This window comes from Monodelphis domestica, chromosome 1, assembly GCF_027887165.1.
Source record: "Monodelphis domestica isolate mMonDom1 chromosome 1, mMonDom1.pri, whole genome shotgun sequence".
NCBI lineage: Eukaryota > Metazoa > Chordata > Mammalia > Didelphimorphia > Didelphidae > Monodelphis > Monodelphis domestica.
Window position 1 is genome coordinate 378,389,051 of NC_077227.1, and position 16,866 is coordinate 378,405,916.

The window sequence follows — 16,866 nt, forward strand, 5'->3', positions numbered from 1 at the left end:
ATTGTACTGAACCTTTCCAAACTTTTGTATGGGAAGAAATAAAGATCCAATATTCTATCCAAACATTTTATCTGTAAGCCCTTCTGTCTCAGAATCAATACTGTCTTGAAAAGTATTGATTCTAAGGGAAAAAGAACAGCCAGAGCTAGGCAACTGGTTAAGTAACTCGTCCAGGGTCACAGAGATAGGCACATTTGAACCCAGAACCTCCTGTTTCCAGGCCTAGATCTTTATCCACTGTGCTGCCTAGGTGTCCCTTTCCAAACATTTTGAAAACAATCCTATAAAAGTCAATTGCTTTTCTACAAGTGTAGATAATTTTCCCCTTTCCCCTTTGACTCAATTATTTATATCAGAAAAGGATGAGAACATAACCAAATTTTATAGAGTTTTAGAAGGAGTTTCCTTAGATGTTAATTTTTTTTTTAATTTTCCCTTCCAACCAACACTATGTATTGGTTCCAAGGCAGAAGAATATTAAGGGCTAGGCAATGGAGGCTGTGACTTGCTCAGGGTAACACAACTAGAAGTGTCTGAGGCCAGACTTGATCACAGGATTTCCCATCTCTAAGCCTGGCTCTCAACGCACTGAGACACCTGACTATCTCTTCCCTTAGGTATTGAGTCTTAAATAAAACTAATTTTAATATCATGGCTAAAAATACCCAAAAGGGCTTAGCAAGTCTATATTCCTATTGCCAGTAAAGAGGTATGCACTTAAGCCATCCCAGAGAAGGAGACATCTGTTAAAGATAGTCAAAGTAGCTTCATCAACCTACACTGCTAACTGCATATGCCCAGCCTTATATATCTGGTACCCAATGAAGCAGTCTCCAATAGATCAGAGGATGCACTGTTGTATCAAGTTAAGGGCAATGGATTTGGTGACAGGAAATACTTGAGTTTGAATAACAGTCCTTGACACCAACTAGTTCTAGAAGTTTAGACAAATCACTTAATTCCCTGAGCCTGACTTTCTCCATATATAAAATGGGGATATCACAGGATTGTAGTAATTCTAAAAGTATATATTAATTATTTCTCATCCTCATCATTATTAGGGTTATCTCAAAAAACACCTTTGGCTGTATGAGAGAGGAACATTTCTCTCACTGTGGAATTTATGGTCTTCTCCAGAGACACTTCTATTGGTTTTATTTTTTTCTTCCACTGGATGAGGACTCTGTGGTACCAGGTACCACCAGAGGGTAGCATGGAGCTGACAATTAAAATCTTTTGTGTGGTGAATTTAAAGAATAGATGTGCCTCGATTTTTAAAACTCACTCTAAAATCAAATTGGTGAGATAATCACTTAAATCCTTAGTGTGCTATTTGACTGCTTGGGTTAAAATATATATATATATATTTTTTTTTTATTTTAAAGTTTGTAATTGTATTACAATGCTACAAATCTACTTTCCTGAATAAAATTGTTTACAGTTTTTAAAAATTCCAAACTGTGGATTTTTTTTTAACCTTTGCCTTCCACCTTAGAATTGTGTATTGGGTCCTCAGCAAAAGAGTGTTAAGGGCTAAGCAGTAGGGGTTAAGTGACTTGCCCAGAGTCATACAGCTAGGAAATGTCTGAGGCCAAATTTGAACCCAGGATCTCAGATTTCTAATCCTGGCCCTATATCCACTGAGCCACTTAGCTGCTCCCTGGATTTCTTTCATTACTAATGTTATTAGAGATGAAGGATATAGGAATTCCAATAAGATGGGATTTCATAACCTTTAATCACACTGAATCAGAAATCTCTTTAGCTCAAAGAGTCAAGACCAGAGCCAAGTATCACTTTTTAAAATCACTTTCAGTGGTGCTTACTTGAGTACTTGATTTAAAAAAAAAAAAAGTTTTTTTAAACCCTTATCTTCCATCTTAGAATCAACACTGTGTATTAGTAGCAAAGCAAAAGTGTGGCTTAAAGGCTAGGCAACAAGGAAGTTAAGTGACTTGCCCAGGGTCACACAGCTGGGAAGTGTCTGAAGCCAAATTTGAACCTAGAACCTCCCATCTCTAGGCCTGACTCCAATAAGCCACCCAGCTGCCCATAGAAATAAAATTTTTAAATCTACGAACAAAACATTTGAGGTCATAACCAGTGAGACCATTGAAAAACTCCAAAGTGTTGGCCTTTATCATCATTTTAAATGACCTTTAGATAGGATGAAACATTAAGAAAAGGACAAATATCATCTAATCCAACCCCCTCATTTTCCTAAACAAATCTGAATGTGGATAATTTCTTTAAGTGGTAGAATACAATGCAGAGAAAAAGAAAAGCCCCTCCCCCCCCCCAAAAAGGTAGGAGGACCAACTCAATTCACTATCTCATCTGTAAGCATTGCTCCTACCTGCCATAGTGTATTTTTCTTTGGGGACTCATCTTCATTCTGATCCTCCATAACTGATGTGTTCTAAGGGAGAAAAAGGTTATTTTGATTATACTGAATTTTTCCATTCTAAACAGCTATGCATATCTATCAAGGCAATTTTGGGGGGGTGGGGGTGGGGGGACACAACTAACATCAATAAACATTTCTACACACTTTCCACCCAAATAGAAAAACAGCCAATTTGCCACTGCATATTCAGTTTGCAGCATGCCATCCAGCTGGGTGTTGGAAGGGTGGGCAGAGTTGGGAGGCATGCTCATCTTTTTCATCATTCCTGGATTAGTAGTTGTATCACCCAAACAAGCACATACTTCAATGAAGCTCTTTTCAAGGCCCAGCATGCTCAGTAGGGAAGGAGAGTAAAGGCAGGGAGCTTTTTCTTAATCACAAAGGAATTCTGCTATTTCTGAAAGGAGACCTTAGTGATGCTCACACTTCTACAGGCAGCTAGATGACTCAGTGGATGAAGTATGGAATTTGAGGTCTTCCTGAATTAAGCTCCTGCTTACAGATTGTGTGAGCCTGGGAAAGTCATTTAACTTCGTAGCTTCCTCGTGTGTAAAATGAATATAATGATAGCACCTATCTCACAGAGTTGTTATAAGGATTAAGTAAAATAGCATGTTATAAGTCTTAAAGCGTAAATGACAAACTATTATTACACAATATCTTTGAGACTTCTGATATTCCATAATTCATTTGTTACTTTTAAGAGCCCTCTTTTTGGTCAGCCTTGTTTCCTCAGAATAATTGTACCACAGGATAGGGACTGTGTTCTTCTGTGTTGTCTAGCAAGCATGGGGGAAGGTGGAGGGAAAGGAACCTGACTGATACAGATGGCAGTAACTTGGCTGAATTAACAGGTGTGAACCAATAACAGCCTGGTTTCCCTTGGGAGAATATATCTTCTACTGAATTTACAATATAAATAATATTAGCTCTGTAAAGAAATACTGTACAGTTGTGACACCTTTAAAACCATTAGGGTTGAAAGGACCTGAATAAATGTTAGAAGCTGAGAAAGCTGTCTCTGGATCATAGTTGTGAGATCATGCTACAAGTAACTAGAGGTTATCTAATCAAGAAGCTTATCAAACTTCCACTGGTCCCTTCCACTAGAAATGCTTCCATTTTCTTTCCTCTCTGTGTCATTCCACCAAGACTGCTCTCTCCTAAGTTACTAATTATCTCTTAGCTGGCAAATCTCAACCCTCACGACCTCTCTGCAGCCTTTGACCCTCCCCTTGCTGATATTCTCTTTTTTCTAGGTTTTTGGGATGCCTCTCTCTCCTGGTTCTCCTCCTACCCTTTCTTCTCAATATCCTTTGCTTGAATTTCATAGATCCATGCCCCCTAACCATATGTTGTCCCTCAGGCTTCTGTCCTTGGTCTTCTTTTCTCCACCCTAGGTACTATTTCACTCTATGATCTCATCAGCTCCCATGATATAATTACCATCTCTATGCTGATGATTCTCAAATTTATCTCTACACTCCCAATTGTATGAATGGAGATTTTGACCCTAGACTTCAATCCCCAGAAGCATTTTGACTTTTTAAATTGTCACATAGAGGATGGATGTACTTCATCAAAACTGGTTAAAATTATATAACCTTTGGAAATTTTAATGAGCTAAATATCTCAAATTGATTTGAAGGGGTCTTTAGACGTGATTTTTAGATTTTTTATTCAACTCTGATCATTTTGCCTGCCTCTAACAGGAGGTAAGGACCACTTTCGTAGCTGAAGTGAAATACAATTATAATCCCCACCTCCCATGTTTATAAAAATCTGAATGGATGGGACATCACAGTCTCATACCAAAGGAGCTGGGAAGTTAATCCCAGGGAATGGTACCCCCCCCCCATGGCTCCCAAAAAGGGAGCATCTCTCATTTATAACTCTTCAGTTCACTTTACCCTTTCACCAGAATGATCTCTAGATTTTGGGTAACATTTTTAGACCCAACATCAACAGTACAGAGGCTTGGTTTTTTTTTTCTAGACACCTCTGCCACATTTTTGTAATACTGACAGTAATAGAATTTTTCAAAAATATCTCAGCCAAGGTTCAAATATTGCTACACCTGAAAAACTTGTGACAAGTATTCATTTTCTTTATATGTCATATAGCAGACTCATGTTAAATATGATAGTGGATTTGTTTGTTATTGTCATTAAATGGGCTATTATAACTTTGGGGATTTTGATACTTTTTAAATGTGCATTACATGTTGCACTACTACAACTACATGTTGTTCTTTATAAAGACTGTTACTTTGTGAAAATCGTTTGCTTGTACTCATAGTGGATCATGGCCAGGTATGAAGAGGAAATGGATCTCATTTTTGGTAAGAAACCTCTGTATTCTACATTTCCTTAGCTGACAGTGTGTCAATGATTATAAGCTGTATTTTTTGTTTTAAAACTCTTATTATTCTATTTTTCTTGCATGTGCAATATACTCTTTCAGTTTTTTTAAAATGTTTTTCTCTCCTTTTTATATATGAAGCACATGTTACCAGTTAAGATTTTCTTTTAACTTTTTTTGATTTTGCAGTAATATAAGTTTAAGATATATATTTGCTATAATGTCAATGCATACCCAAAAAGCTTTAGACTATTAAAAATGATGCCATTAATTATTTTAAAAAAAATTATGGGTCTTTGCTTAATGATTCTGTCTGATTACAGAACAAGAAAACACAAAAAAGAGCCATTACACAGTGCCAAAGAAGCACAACTAAACTTCATAGTTTCAATTGAGCACAAGGTCAAAAGAGACCAACCAGTCCCAATGGAGTTGATGAAAATTGAGCCATGACAAGAGGACTTTAATGTGCTTGGGGTTCAAGGTTGCAGCTATTTAATATGTGTTAAAGGCAGGTTTTTCTTGTTCCACATTCTACCAAGTATCTCAAATTTGGCTCCTACCGGACTCCTATAATCTGGTCCCTTTTCTGTCTTTCATGGTGTGGCAAACTTTCTTTAGTTCTGGCTACTGATTGGGTAAATGCATAATTACTTAAATCATTTTAACTGGACCCTGATTCAAGGACCTGTTATAGATTTGCTTTTCCTTTACTTAGAATTTTTGCACATTTTATCTTTTTTTATTTGGATTTTTTTCATGTTTTTGATTTCTCTTGCCAATTGATTCATATACCTCATAACTCAGCCATGCATCCCTAAATGATTCCTGTTTTACAATCACTCTCTTGGGGGAGGAGGGGTAATGTATAAATTATTATTATTTTAAATTACAAAGCTTAAATTCCATTTGAGAGTAATTTTAGGTTAAGAAACTGGAGAAGGCACCATGAAGAAAGAAGCCTCCACAGACCACAAGCTGCACCAGAAGATCCAGAGTGAACTTTGGGATGTGATGATTTGAACTGTATGGAGTTGAATGCATTTGTTTTGAATGTATACTCTTATGCCAAAGGGGACTGCCCTCTAACTGGATTTTTGTCAATGCACCTAGCAATTATTGATTTTGTTCTCTTTTCCTCAAATTATTGTAATTTCATAGCTGGTATGTTTACAAGACCCATCAGAGGAGAGACTAGTATTCCTTGGCTCTCAGGGGGTTATGTATAAATGGAGATTTTGAACCCTAGGCTTCAATCGCCAGAAATCCTTGGTATTTCCCAGAATTCCCTTCAATCTCTCCTGAGTCTCCATGCTGGTGAGATCACAATTGGTATTTAACTGGCAGTAAGGTCTCCCATGCCCTCTTCCTTTGCAAATGATGCAGCAAATATAGTGGTAAGCTAAGTGCAGGGATTTTAAATGGGCTAATCTAAGCCATCCACACGTGGTTTGTATTTTGTATCCTCTTTATTCCTTAATTTCTAATGATCCTTAATAAACCTCATAAAATACAATGTTTTTATTATTAGAGATATAATTTAATTTTTACACATCCAATCTCTCATAGCTCCAGCTGCCTTACAGACATCTTAAATTCAAGATCCCAAACAGAAGTCTTTATCTTTCCACCCATCCTTCGCCACCTACCACTTAGTTCTTCCACTTCCTCAGGCTCACAACCCAGAAGTCAACATCAGCTCTTCATTATCTCATCTCACCCCCACCACCATATTCAATTTATTACAAAGGCCTGTGGATTGGACATAGACAACATCTCCCATTCTGCCACCAATCTATTGCAGGTCCTCTCATCATCTGGGCTATTGAAAGCCTGGTCTGCCTACAGGCCACTCAATCCATTCAGCTCTAAAAGTGATGTCATCTCACTACTAGATAAACTCCATCCTAGCTAGCTCCCCCATAATTAAATACAAAATGCACTGAAAGCCCATATCACCTAACCTTTTCAGTTTTCTCATGCCCAATTCCTCATTATATATACTCTTTGATCCAGTGAGATTTGCCTCTTTGCTGTTCCATCATCTCTACTACATCATTTTATATGGCTGTCCCTCATTCCCAACTACAGCTTTGCCAGGCTTTCTTTTAATTCTCAACTAAAATCCTATCTTCTACAGGAAGCATTCCCTACCTTTTCTTAATTCCAGTGTCTTTCCTCTCCTAATGATTCCTCTCCTAATTAATTATTTATCCTGTATACAGTTTGATTTTTATATATCTGTTTGCAGGTTGTGTTCCCCATTAGATTGTGGATTCCTTAAGGATAGGGAAGGTCTTGCCTCTTTGTGTAGTTCCAGGGTTTAGCACAGTGCCTGGCATCTAGTCAGTGTCTAACAAGTGATTACTGATTGAGCCAAATTAAAATGTAATTGGGAAGTATTTTTTAAAATAAGTAAAATGTTATGCGGTTTTTCTAGGTCAATATGAAGCCTTCAGGCTATGCAAGGTTTAGTGAGTATCCATTCCAGCTTAACACCACTGATTTAATCTAATTTCCTGAACAATGCAAGAATCCCCTCTACAATATTCAAGGGCTTTCTGTTCAACAGCAACTAATTAACTTAAGCTTATATATGATCATATTTTTCTTCCTCAAATTTCTATAATGGCAGCAAAATGGTCCTTCAAAGGAGAAGGGGAAGGGAATGAGAATTCTTATATCCCTTACTGTGTGGCAGGCACTATGCTAAGTACTTTTTTACAAATATCTGATATGGCAACCTTAATAAAGTAGGTGTGTAGAATCAGTCTTTCTGACTCTAAGTCAGAAAGCACCTATCCACTGCACCACTTTAGCCCTTTAGCATTTAAAGTACCTTTCAGCTCTAAAAAGCTTTAATTCTGTGGGCTACATACAAGATCTAAATTCAAATGTGAGTGCTAGATTTGGAAACAAAGAGCTTTTATTTAAGTCTTTACTATGTATTATGTCAATGTGGAATCTAGAAAACCCCAAAACCCTTAGCCATGTGGAATCTAAAAGTCCCACAAGTTCAGTTATTTTGAAAGATGAAGAACCCAAGTTTGACCTTGTCATATGAGCTTCTCCCTGAGGGAAATCCCAACTTTAAGTTTAATGATAGACCTTAAAGTAGTTTAGGTGAAGCTAGCAAATCACCTGTTAAAAAGTACCCTTTTAGATTCCAGTAGTTTCTCCCTTTGTGTCATTAAAGTCCTTTACCAAGGTAGCCCAACCTTAGGCTAAATCTTACCCTTTTGTGTCCATTGTAAAGCATCACCCTCTCCCCAATAATCCTATCTAGGAGTCATCTTTTTTTGTAGCCATTATAAAGCCAATCAACTATACTCCACAGTCCTCAGTGCCCAAAAGGTCCCCCAATTTCTTTTATTCTTCTTAACTACCAATCTCCCATGGTTGGCATTCTCTGGAGTCTGTGTGGGTTTCTAGCACACACCTCTGCATGGAGGCCTTGAGGAATTATGCTGAACCACTCTCCTTACTTAAAGTGGTTTAAAATTTCTGTGCTTTTTCCAGTTCAACAATGCTTTGAGCAACTTCCTCTCTGGACTGTGGTTTCATCGTCTACAAAATAAACTGAAATGACCTCCAAACTCTTTCCAGGTCTAAATCTATGATCCTATTAAAGAACATTATTCAGGGGACCCTAATACTTTACATATGGAGGCAGATAAGTGGGCTCAATCAATACTAGACAGGAGTTTATGAACCCAGACTTGGACTCAGATACTTCCTTAGTCTTGTGACCCTAGAAATGTCTAAGTGACAACCCTGTTGTCAAGCCCTTCCCATTCTTCTGCCTTGAAACTGTATAGATTCTAAAGATTATTTTTCAAAAAAGAAAGGGGAAATTAACATATGGCATTATGCAAACTTGACAGATCTATGGTTTCTATTCCATATTTTCTTTCTTTTATATTCATATCCAACTCCTGTCTATGCTAGAAACATCTTTAGTATTTTACTCAAATGGTATTTTCCATCTGATTCCCTCAAAATGCCCAATATTTACCTTACTTCCTACTTATCAGAATCAAAACGTTCATCTACTCCCTATGGCCTCACTAATCATTTCACTTTCTAGATAAAAGAGTCTTCAAACTTTTTGGTACCAGAATAATGTCTTTAGAGGCATAGAATGAAATACATACAATTACAAAGGAAACCAAAGGTTAGTGATAATGAAGCTATGTTTCCTCAAGAGCCCCCAAGAAATCCATTCAAGAATGCCAGATTAAGAACTCCTGTTATACTCTTCCACAGAATGACTTACATAGGAAAATTATTTATAGGATTACATATGTAAAATCTATATCTGAAGGCTGTCTCAGGGAGTTGAGATGGCAGGGAGGGTCAGAAGGACGGAGAACTTACAACTCAAAGTTCTTTTAAAATATTTTTAAATTTTTTTCGTGTAATAAGGGAAATAAAATATTTTCAAACAGATCTCAGGCTTACATTTCAAATAGAGACATTTAAAAAGGAGATTGTGTTCAGAGACTAAACTTCTTAAAATGAAGTAGTAGGGAAAAGACTCACTTATAAAGAAATCTAAATAATGTACAATTTGAAGAAAAAAAGAACTCCAGTTCTAAACCAAAATGCCCTTCTCTAGTTACCACCACTCCCAGTGTATTGCCTCTCCTCATCAAAATCTAAGCATCTTGTGGACAAGGAGTGTTTGCCTTTGTATTTTCAGCACTTAGCCAAATGCTTTGGATACAGCAAATGCTTACTAATTTTTTTAAAATTCACTCAATCTAGAGGTCACAAAAATCCTGACTGAATATCAACCATAGCATCATTTCTCTCCAAAGGATTTCCAATAAATGATACAAGACTAGAACCATATTTGGAAGTTGCTTTAAGTCAGAAAAATAGTTCTGTAGGCTATGGGACAAGCAATTTGAAGAATTCTTGAGGAATGTTTCTGGAAAAGGCAAGCAGACCAATTCACTCCTCAGCAAAAAAAGGAAAAAGAAAAATTTCTTTCCATATTCTCACTCCCAAGGAGAGACATGCATTATTAATTTCTATAGTGTTCCAACCTATTTATCTCTGAAGGCTTAAAATTTTAACTGTACTTAATTAAATTCCATTTTATCAAGAAAATATTTAGGTGATCCAAACCTAATCTCTCCCACACTGTCTTCCAATTTCCCCAGCAGTTTTTATCAAATAATGGGTTTGGGTCCCAAAATCTGGGATCTTTTGGCTTGTCTGTCTTGCTGAGGTCACTTATTCCTAGTCTGTTCCACTGATCCTCCTTTCTGTCTCTTAGCCAGTACCAAATTGTTTTGATGACCACTGCTTTATAGTATAGTTTGAGATCTGGGACTGCAAGGCCTCCTTCCTTTGCATTTTTTTTCATGATTTCCCTGGATCTTTTGTTCTTCCAAATGAACTTTGTGATGTTTTTTTCTAATTCAGTAAAAAAGTTTTTTGGTAGTTCAATGAGTATGGCACTAAATAAGTAAATTAATTTGGGTAAGATGGTCATTTTTATTATGTTAGCTCATCCTAACCATGAGTAGTTGATGTTTTTCCAATTGTTTAGATCTAGTTTTAATTGTGTGGAGTGTTTTGTAGTTGTGTTCATATAATTCCTGAGTTTGTCTCGGCAGATAGATTCCTAAGTATTTTATATTGTCTATGGTTATTTTAAATGGAATTTCTCCTTCTAATTCTTGATGCTGAAATGTGTTGGAGATATATAGGAATGCTGATGACTTATGTGGGTTTATTTTATATCCTGAAACTTTGCTAAAGTTGTTGATTATTTTGACTAGCTTTTGGGTTGATTCTCTGGCGTTCTTTAAATATACCATCTGCAAAGAGTGATAGCTTGGTATCCTCATTGCCTATTTTAATGCCTTCAATTTCTTTTTCTTCTCTAATTGCTTCAGCTAGTGTTTCTAGTACAATGTTAAATGATAGAGAGGATACTGTGCATCTTTGTTTGATTCCTGATCTTACTGGGAAAGCATCTAGTTTATCCCCAGATAATATCCCAGCAGATAATGTTGCTGATGGTTTTAAATATATACTGTTTATTGGAAGACAGTATGGAAGAGATTAGGTATAGATCAACAACATCTCATACCCTACACTAAGATAAACTCAGAATGGGTGAATGACTTGAATATAAAGAAGGAAACTATAAGCAAATTAGGTGAACACAGAATAGTATACATGTCAGATCTTTGGGAAAGGAAAGACTTTAAAACCAAGCAAGAGCTAAAAATAAAATCAGTGTAAAATAATTTTGATTACATCAAATTAAAAAGTTTTTGTACAAACAAAACTAACGCAACCAAAATTAGAAGGGAAGCAATAAATTGGGAAACAAACTTCACAACAAAAAAAACTCTGACAAAGTTCAAATTACTCAGATTTATAAAGAACTAAACCAATTGTACAAAAAAATCAAGCCATTCTCCAATAGATAAATGGGGAAGAGACATGAATAGGCAATTTTCAGTTAAAAAAAAAACTATTAATAAGCACATGATAAATCTCTAATCAGAGAAATGCATATCAAAACAACTCTGAGGTATCACCTCACACCTAGCAGATTGTTCAACATGACAGCAAAGGAAAGTAATGAATGCTGGAAGGGATGTGGCAAAGTTGGGACATTAATGCATTGCTAGTAGAGTTGTGAATTGATCCAACCATTCTGGAGGGCAATTTGGAACTATGCCCAAAGGGTGCTAAAAAACTGGCTGCCCTTTTGATCCAGCCATAGCACTGCTGGGCTTGTACCCCAAAGAAATAATAAGGAAAAAGACATATTCAAAAATATTCATAGTTGTACTCTTTGTGCTGGCAAAAATTGGAAAATGAGGGGATGCCCTTCAATTGGGGAATGGCTGAACAAATTGTGGTATCTGTTGATGATGGAATGAATACTATCGTGCTCAAAGGAATAATAATGTGGAGGAATTCCATGGGAACTGAAATGACCTCCAGGGATTGATGCAGAGTGAAAGAAGCAGAACCAGGAGAACAGTGTACAGAGACTGTTACACTGTGGCACAATTGAATGCAATGGACTTCTCCATTAGTGTCAATGCAGTCATCCTGAACAATTTGGAGGGATCTACGAGAAAAAACACTATCCACATTCAGAGGAAAAACTGTGGGAGTAGAAACACCAAAGAAAAACAACTGCTTTAATACATGGGTTGAGGGGATATGGCTGGGGATGTAGACTCTAAATGGGAGCAAACACCAACAACATGGAAATAGGTTCTGAGCAAGGACACATGTAATAGCCAATGAAATTGCATGTCGGCTGTGAGAAGGGCAGGGGGAGGGGAAGAATGGAAATAATGTGATTCTTGTAACCAAGGAATAATGTTCTAAATTGACTAAATAAATTAATTTTTTTAATCTAAAAATAAATGAATAAATGGACTGCTAACATAAAAAAATATATATATTTAGGTATTTAGGAGGTACTACCTCCTCTTTGGCTTATTTTATCTAGCCTTCCTCAAAGGTTTGAAAAATAGAAATCTCTATGATCCCAGCAGAATTGCTGTCTGAAACAATATCAAGCCAAAATACACCCCCCCCCCTTCTCTTATTTTAGTTAAGTGCCTGGAGGAAAAGAGGAAATTGTAATCGAAAATATAGTAAATTGTGTTTACACCTTTATACTGGTTAACTTTATCAGCTTGAATTATATTAAGATGAGGGAAGTGAGATGGATACAGTTTCCTTATACTGGTCAACTTGGGGTAATCTTGATTTTTAATCACAGAGAGGGGAAAAGGCCAGCCTCCAAGTTAGATAAGCATACTGAAACTTTCAAGGAATTAGGAAACTCCCTCAATTAAATGTGTCAAGGAGAAGTTCAGCTTGAGTCAAAATCATTTTTGGGAAGGGCAAGTTCTTTGAAATAACAATGTACCCCTGCTTCTCCTATCCTCAATTGCCCTCTTCACATATCTAATAATAGTATAAAAGGAAAAGCTAATTTTTCTACTACTTTTAAATAGGAGGTTTAATATGAAATGTTATTCTAAGAGGCAGCTAAGTGGCTCAGTGGATAGAAACCAGCCTGAATCCAGAAGACATAGGTTCAAATATGACCTTAGATACTTCTTAGGTGTGTGACTCCTGGGCAAGTCACTGAATCCCACTGCCTAGCCCTTACTGCTCTTCTGCCTTGGAATCATGAGTGTAAGCAAATGTATCTTCTTTTAAAACATGATGAACAAGGAAATATGTATTATATTATAATATGTATTCATCCTGTATCATATTATCTGCCTTCTTGGAGAGAGGGGAAGGAACAGGGAGGAGGCAAAGGGGGAGGAAGAGAGGGAGGAAAAGAAGGAAAAGGATGGCAAAAAGTTATTCTATACATGAATTGATAGAACCTTGGCAAGGATTCAGAAGGCTTTGGTTCTAATTCTGCCTCCACCATTCCACCATTTACTAGTGACTGATCACAAGACTTTTCAACATTGACACATTAATTATCTTCTCTTTTCTCAGCCCTGAAAAAGGGATAGTATGACCTGACCTGCCAATTTTACAAGTTTTATGAAGATAAAAAGAAATGATGAATATGAAATTCTTTCGAAACTGTAAAACACTGTACAGATCAGAAACAATCCAAACTAGAGCTACAAAGGCCTCAAGTGTGTTACAACTGGAGTAGGAGAGAAAACCGACACCATCTCTCTTTTCCCACTATTTTCCCAGACCACTGTTTGGTATTCTTCAAAAGCTGACTGAACAGTAGTATATTAGAGGCAAAGATAATATTACTGTTGCTTTGGACTCCAGTGCTTTGAGGTAAAAACTTGGATACCTCCATATTTACATCAAAGTACTCTTTCCATCATAAAAAAAACTAACATAGAAAGTTATTTTGGACTTCTATCATACCTCTATGTGACACATCTAAATAAGCAAAACTATAATATGACATCAGACTAGCCTTTGTTTCACTGAAGATCAATAGCATGCCTGGGTCTGGAATCTTATCCTGTCATTTCATATGCACTGAAAAGAAATTGTTTTAATGTAGATCAAACATTTTTAAAAGAAATAAACTATAGTATATAGTAATAAGAATATAGTTCTACTTATAAATATGCTAAGGGGGCAGCTAGGTGGCACAGTGAATAGAGTGCCAGGTCCTGGAGTCAGGAAGTCTCATCTTCTTGAGTTCAAATCTGGCCTCCAACACTTACTAGCTCTTTGACCTTGGGCAAGGAGTCACTGTTTGCTTTAGCTTCCTCAATTTGTAAAATGAGCCAGAGAAGGAAATGACAAACTACTCAAGAAGAGTTGGTCCCCACTGAAAAACACTGAACAAATAATGTATGCACTTCCATTTTTGGTACTTGTACTAGACTTATTCACAACTTTCTTACTAATTAAAAATAATATTGGTATCAAATGAGCAGTTATTTTCTTTAAAAGGATATAAGATCACTTATTGATATGTGTTAATTGATATAACATCAATTATTATTATTAATGGATCTATTCCAGAAAATTTCAATAATGAAGCCTGTTTTCCCCCTGACTTCAAACTACCAAAAGAGAAATGTTTTCCCATTAAAAAATTAAAAATTTCTCAAGAAATTTTTTTTTATCAAGAAAAGGGAAACAGCCAAGGCAGCCTACATGGCTCAGTGGATTCAGAGCCCGGAGACAGGAGGTCCTGAGTTAAAATGTAGCCTCAGATATTTCCTAGCTATGTATGACCCTGGGAAAGGCACTTAACCCAAATTGCCTAACCCTTACCTCACTTCTGCCCTAAAACTGATACTTGGTATCAATTCTAAAAAAAAAGGGGGGGGGGTTAGGAGGAAAAATAGCCCCATGGCATGTGAGTACCATAATACCATGTCTTCTACAGAATTTTAGTAGCTTATTTTCCTGTGTAGCACTTCTCTAACTGTCCATTGCTAGGACAATTTCCTAATTGTTCCCCAATATCTTTCTATTGCTGTCTTAACCTCCCTCTCTTCAAAACCCCAAGAACCTTTAGAATGATGGGTGATTTCTAATTCCAAGTTTGCCACTCCTAGAATCTTAACTGCTGATTTGTGTTTTCTTCAATGGGCACAGGCCTGTAATACCGTATTTGAACAGCAGGTGCCACCATCTAATAGACTGATGCATTTCAAGCCAAAAATTTCTAAACTTCAAAATCTTTGAATTTAGTAAAGAGAAATCATGACTTAACTCCCAATTTGTAATGAAAGGTACAGATCTGAAGGTTTCTGTTTTAAGAATGGGTTGAAAAAGCATGCCTGTGCTCACTGTTTGAATGCTATGTGGAGGTGGAAATGTCTTCTTCAAAAATCATCAGAGAACCAAAACACTCTACTAGAAGCCATGTGTGAATTCACCTGGGTTTTTCTTTCCCCAACCCTTACCTTCAGACTGAGAAAAAATACTGTGTTGGTTCCAAGGCTGAAGAGTGGGGTAAGGGCTAGGCAATGGGAGTCAAGGGACTTGCCCAAGATCAGCCAGCTAGGAAGTTTCTGAGGAATCATTTGAACCCAGGACCTCCCATCTCCAGGTCTGGTTCTCTCACTGATCTGGGTGGCTCACTGGATTGAGAACCAAGCCTAGAGACGGGAGGTCCTGGGTTCAAATCTGTCTTCAGCCACTTCCTAGCTGTGTGACCCTGGGCAAGTCACTTGACCACCCCATTGCCTACCCCATACCACTCTTCAGCCTTGGAGCCAATACACAGATTTGATTCTAAGTGGGAAGCTAAGGGTTTAAAAAAAAAAAGAGTGTCAAGCAAAACTGAGTCCCCTAGCTGCTCTGACCCCCACTCCTCCTCTGGTTTCTTAAAAGTAAGAGAGCAAATGGATTAAACCACATAAAAAACCTAGTTACATGAGTCAATTTCTATTTAACAAACTCTTAATAAGCTCTCTCCATATAGGAGAAGTATTGGAAATATAAGGGAAAAAAATCAGGTCCTACTCTTCAGAATCTTATTATCCTCTCATAAAAACATGTACATAAATGAATAAAACAGTCAGAAGACAACAAAATGTTTTGTGGAATTGATTAAAAATCAAAGGGATCAGGGAAGATTCCAGAGAAGGTGGAGCTAAATTGAGATCTAAAGGAAGATAGTACAGGAACCCCACCTAGAGTCAGGAAGAGAAGACCTCAATTCCAATGTAGCCTCAGATATTTCCTAGCTATGTGATCCTGGGCAAGTCACTTAACTCCATTTGCCTCATTTCCTCATTTGTCAAATGAACTGGAGAAAAGAGATGGTAACCAATCCAGTATCTTTTTCAAGAAAACCTCAAATGGGGTAATGAAAGGGCAGACAGAATCCAAATGACTGAACAGCCACAAAAAGTAATTTTGAAGGTAGAAATGAATGCAGACTACCTTCCAGAATTGGGGGATGGAGAATCAAAATGCCAGGACCACGTGAATGCCTAACAGCATGACAGATTATATTCCCCCCCCCCAAAAAAAAAAACCCCACCAGTAATTTAGTTTGGCTGTAATGGAAGAGGAGTTATATTAAACAAAGCTGGAAAGGAGGATTGGAGATACATTGTAGAAGGTAAAGGGTTCAGATTTGATTTATCTTCAAGGCACTAGAGAACCCCTGGGAAACTTTTGAGCAGGAAAATCACATCACCAGTAGCATATCATAGCAAGATTTCGCTTGGCAGTTAGTTATGTAGAGCATAAATTAGAGAGTGCAAAGACAGGCAGCAGAGAGAACTAGGAAGCTCTTATAATAATCTGAACAAATGATGATGAGGGCTAGTGTGGTAACTACACTAACTACAGTTAGAGTAGTGGAGGTGTGAAATGAAACAAGCATGAATGGGAGAATGATGATACCCTCAAGAGACAGGAAAACAAAAGAAATAATTTTATTTGAAAACAAAAAATTGGGAATCAAGGGGATGTGTCCTTCAGTTGGGAAATCAAGAAATAAACTGTGCCATAAGAAATGATGAGCAGATTTTTTTTTTTTAACTTGGAAAGAACTATATGGGATAATGAAGAGAAGTGAAAAGAACCAAGGGAACATTGTATAAAGCTACAGATTTAATATTTGAAGAAAAACCTGT

The 16,866-nt window shown here is 37.0% G+C and overlaps 1 protein-coding gene across 5 annotated transcripts in view; it reads right to left on the reverse strand.

The window, feature by feature from the left end:
* FBXW11 (F-box and WD repeat domain containing 11) overlaps window positions 1–16,866 on the reverse strand; it is a 108,975-nt gene that overhangs the window by 38,744 nt on the left and 53,365 nt on the right. For 4 of the 5 annotated variants that reach the window (XM_007474008.3, XM_007474006.3, XM_007474010.3 and 1 more), the window contains one exon: window positions 2,357–2,419. The exons of the other annotated variant lie outside the window; for it this stretch is intronic. In XM_007474008.3, coding sequence (XP_007474070.1) covers window positions 2,357–2,419 — 63 coding nt within the window. The remainder of the gene's footprint in view (window positions 1–2,356; window positions 2,420–16,866) is intronic. 5 annotated transcript variants of the gene reach the window in all.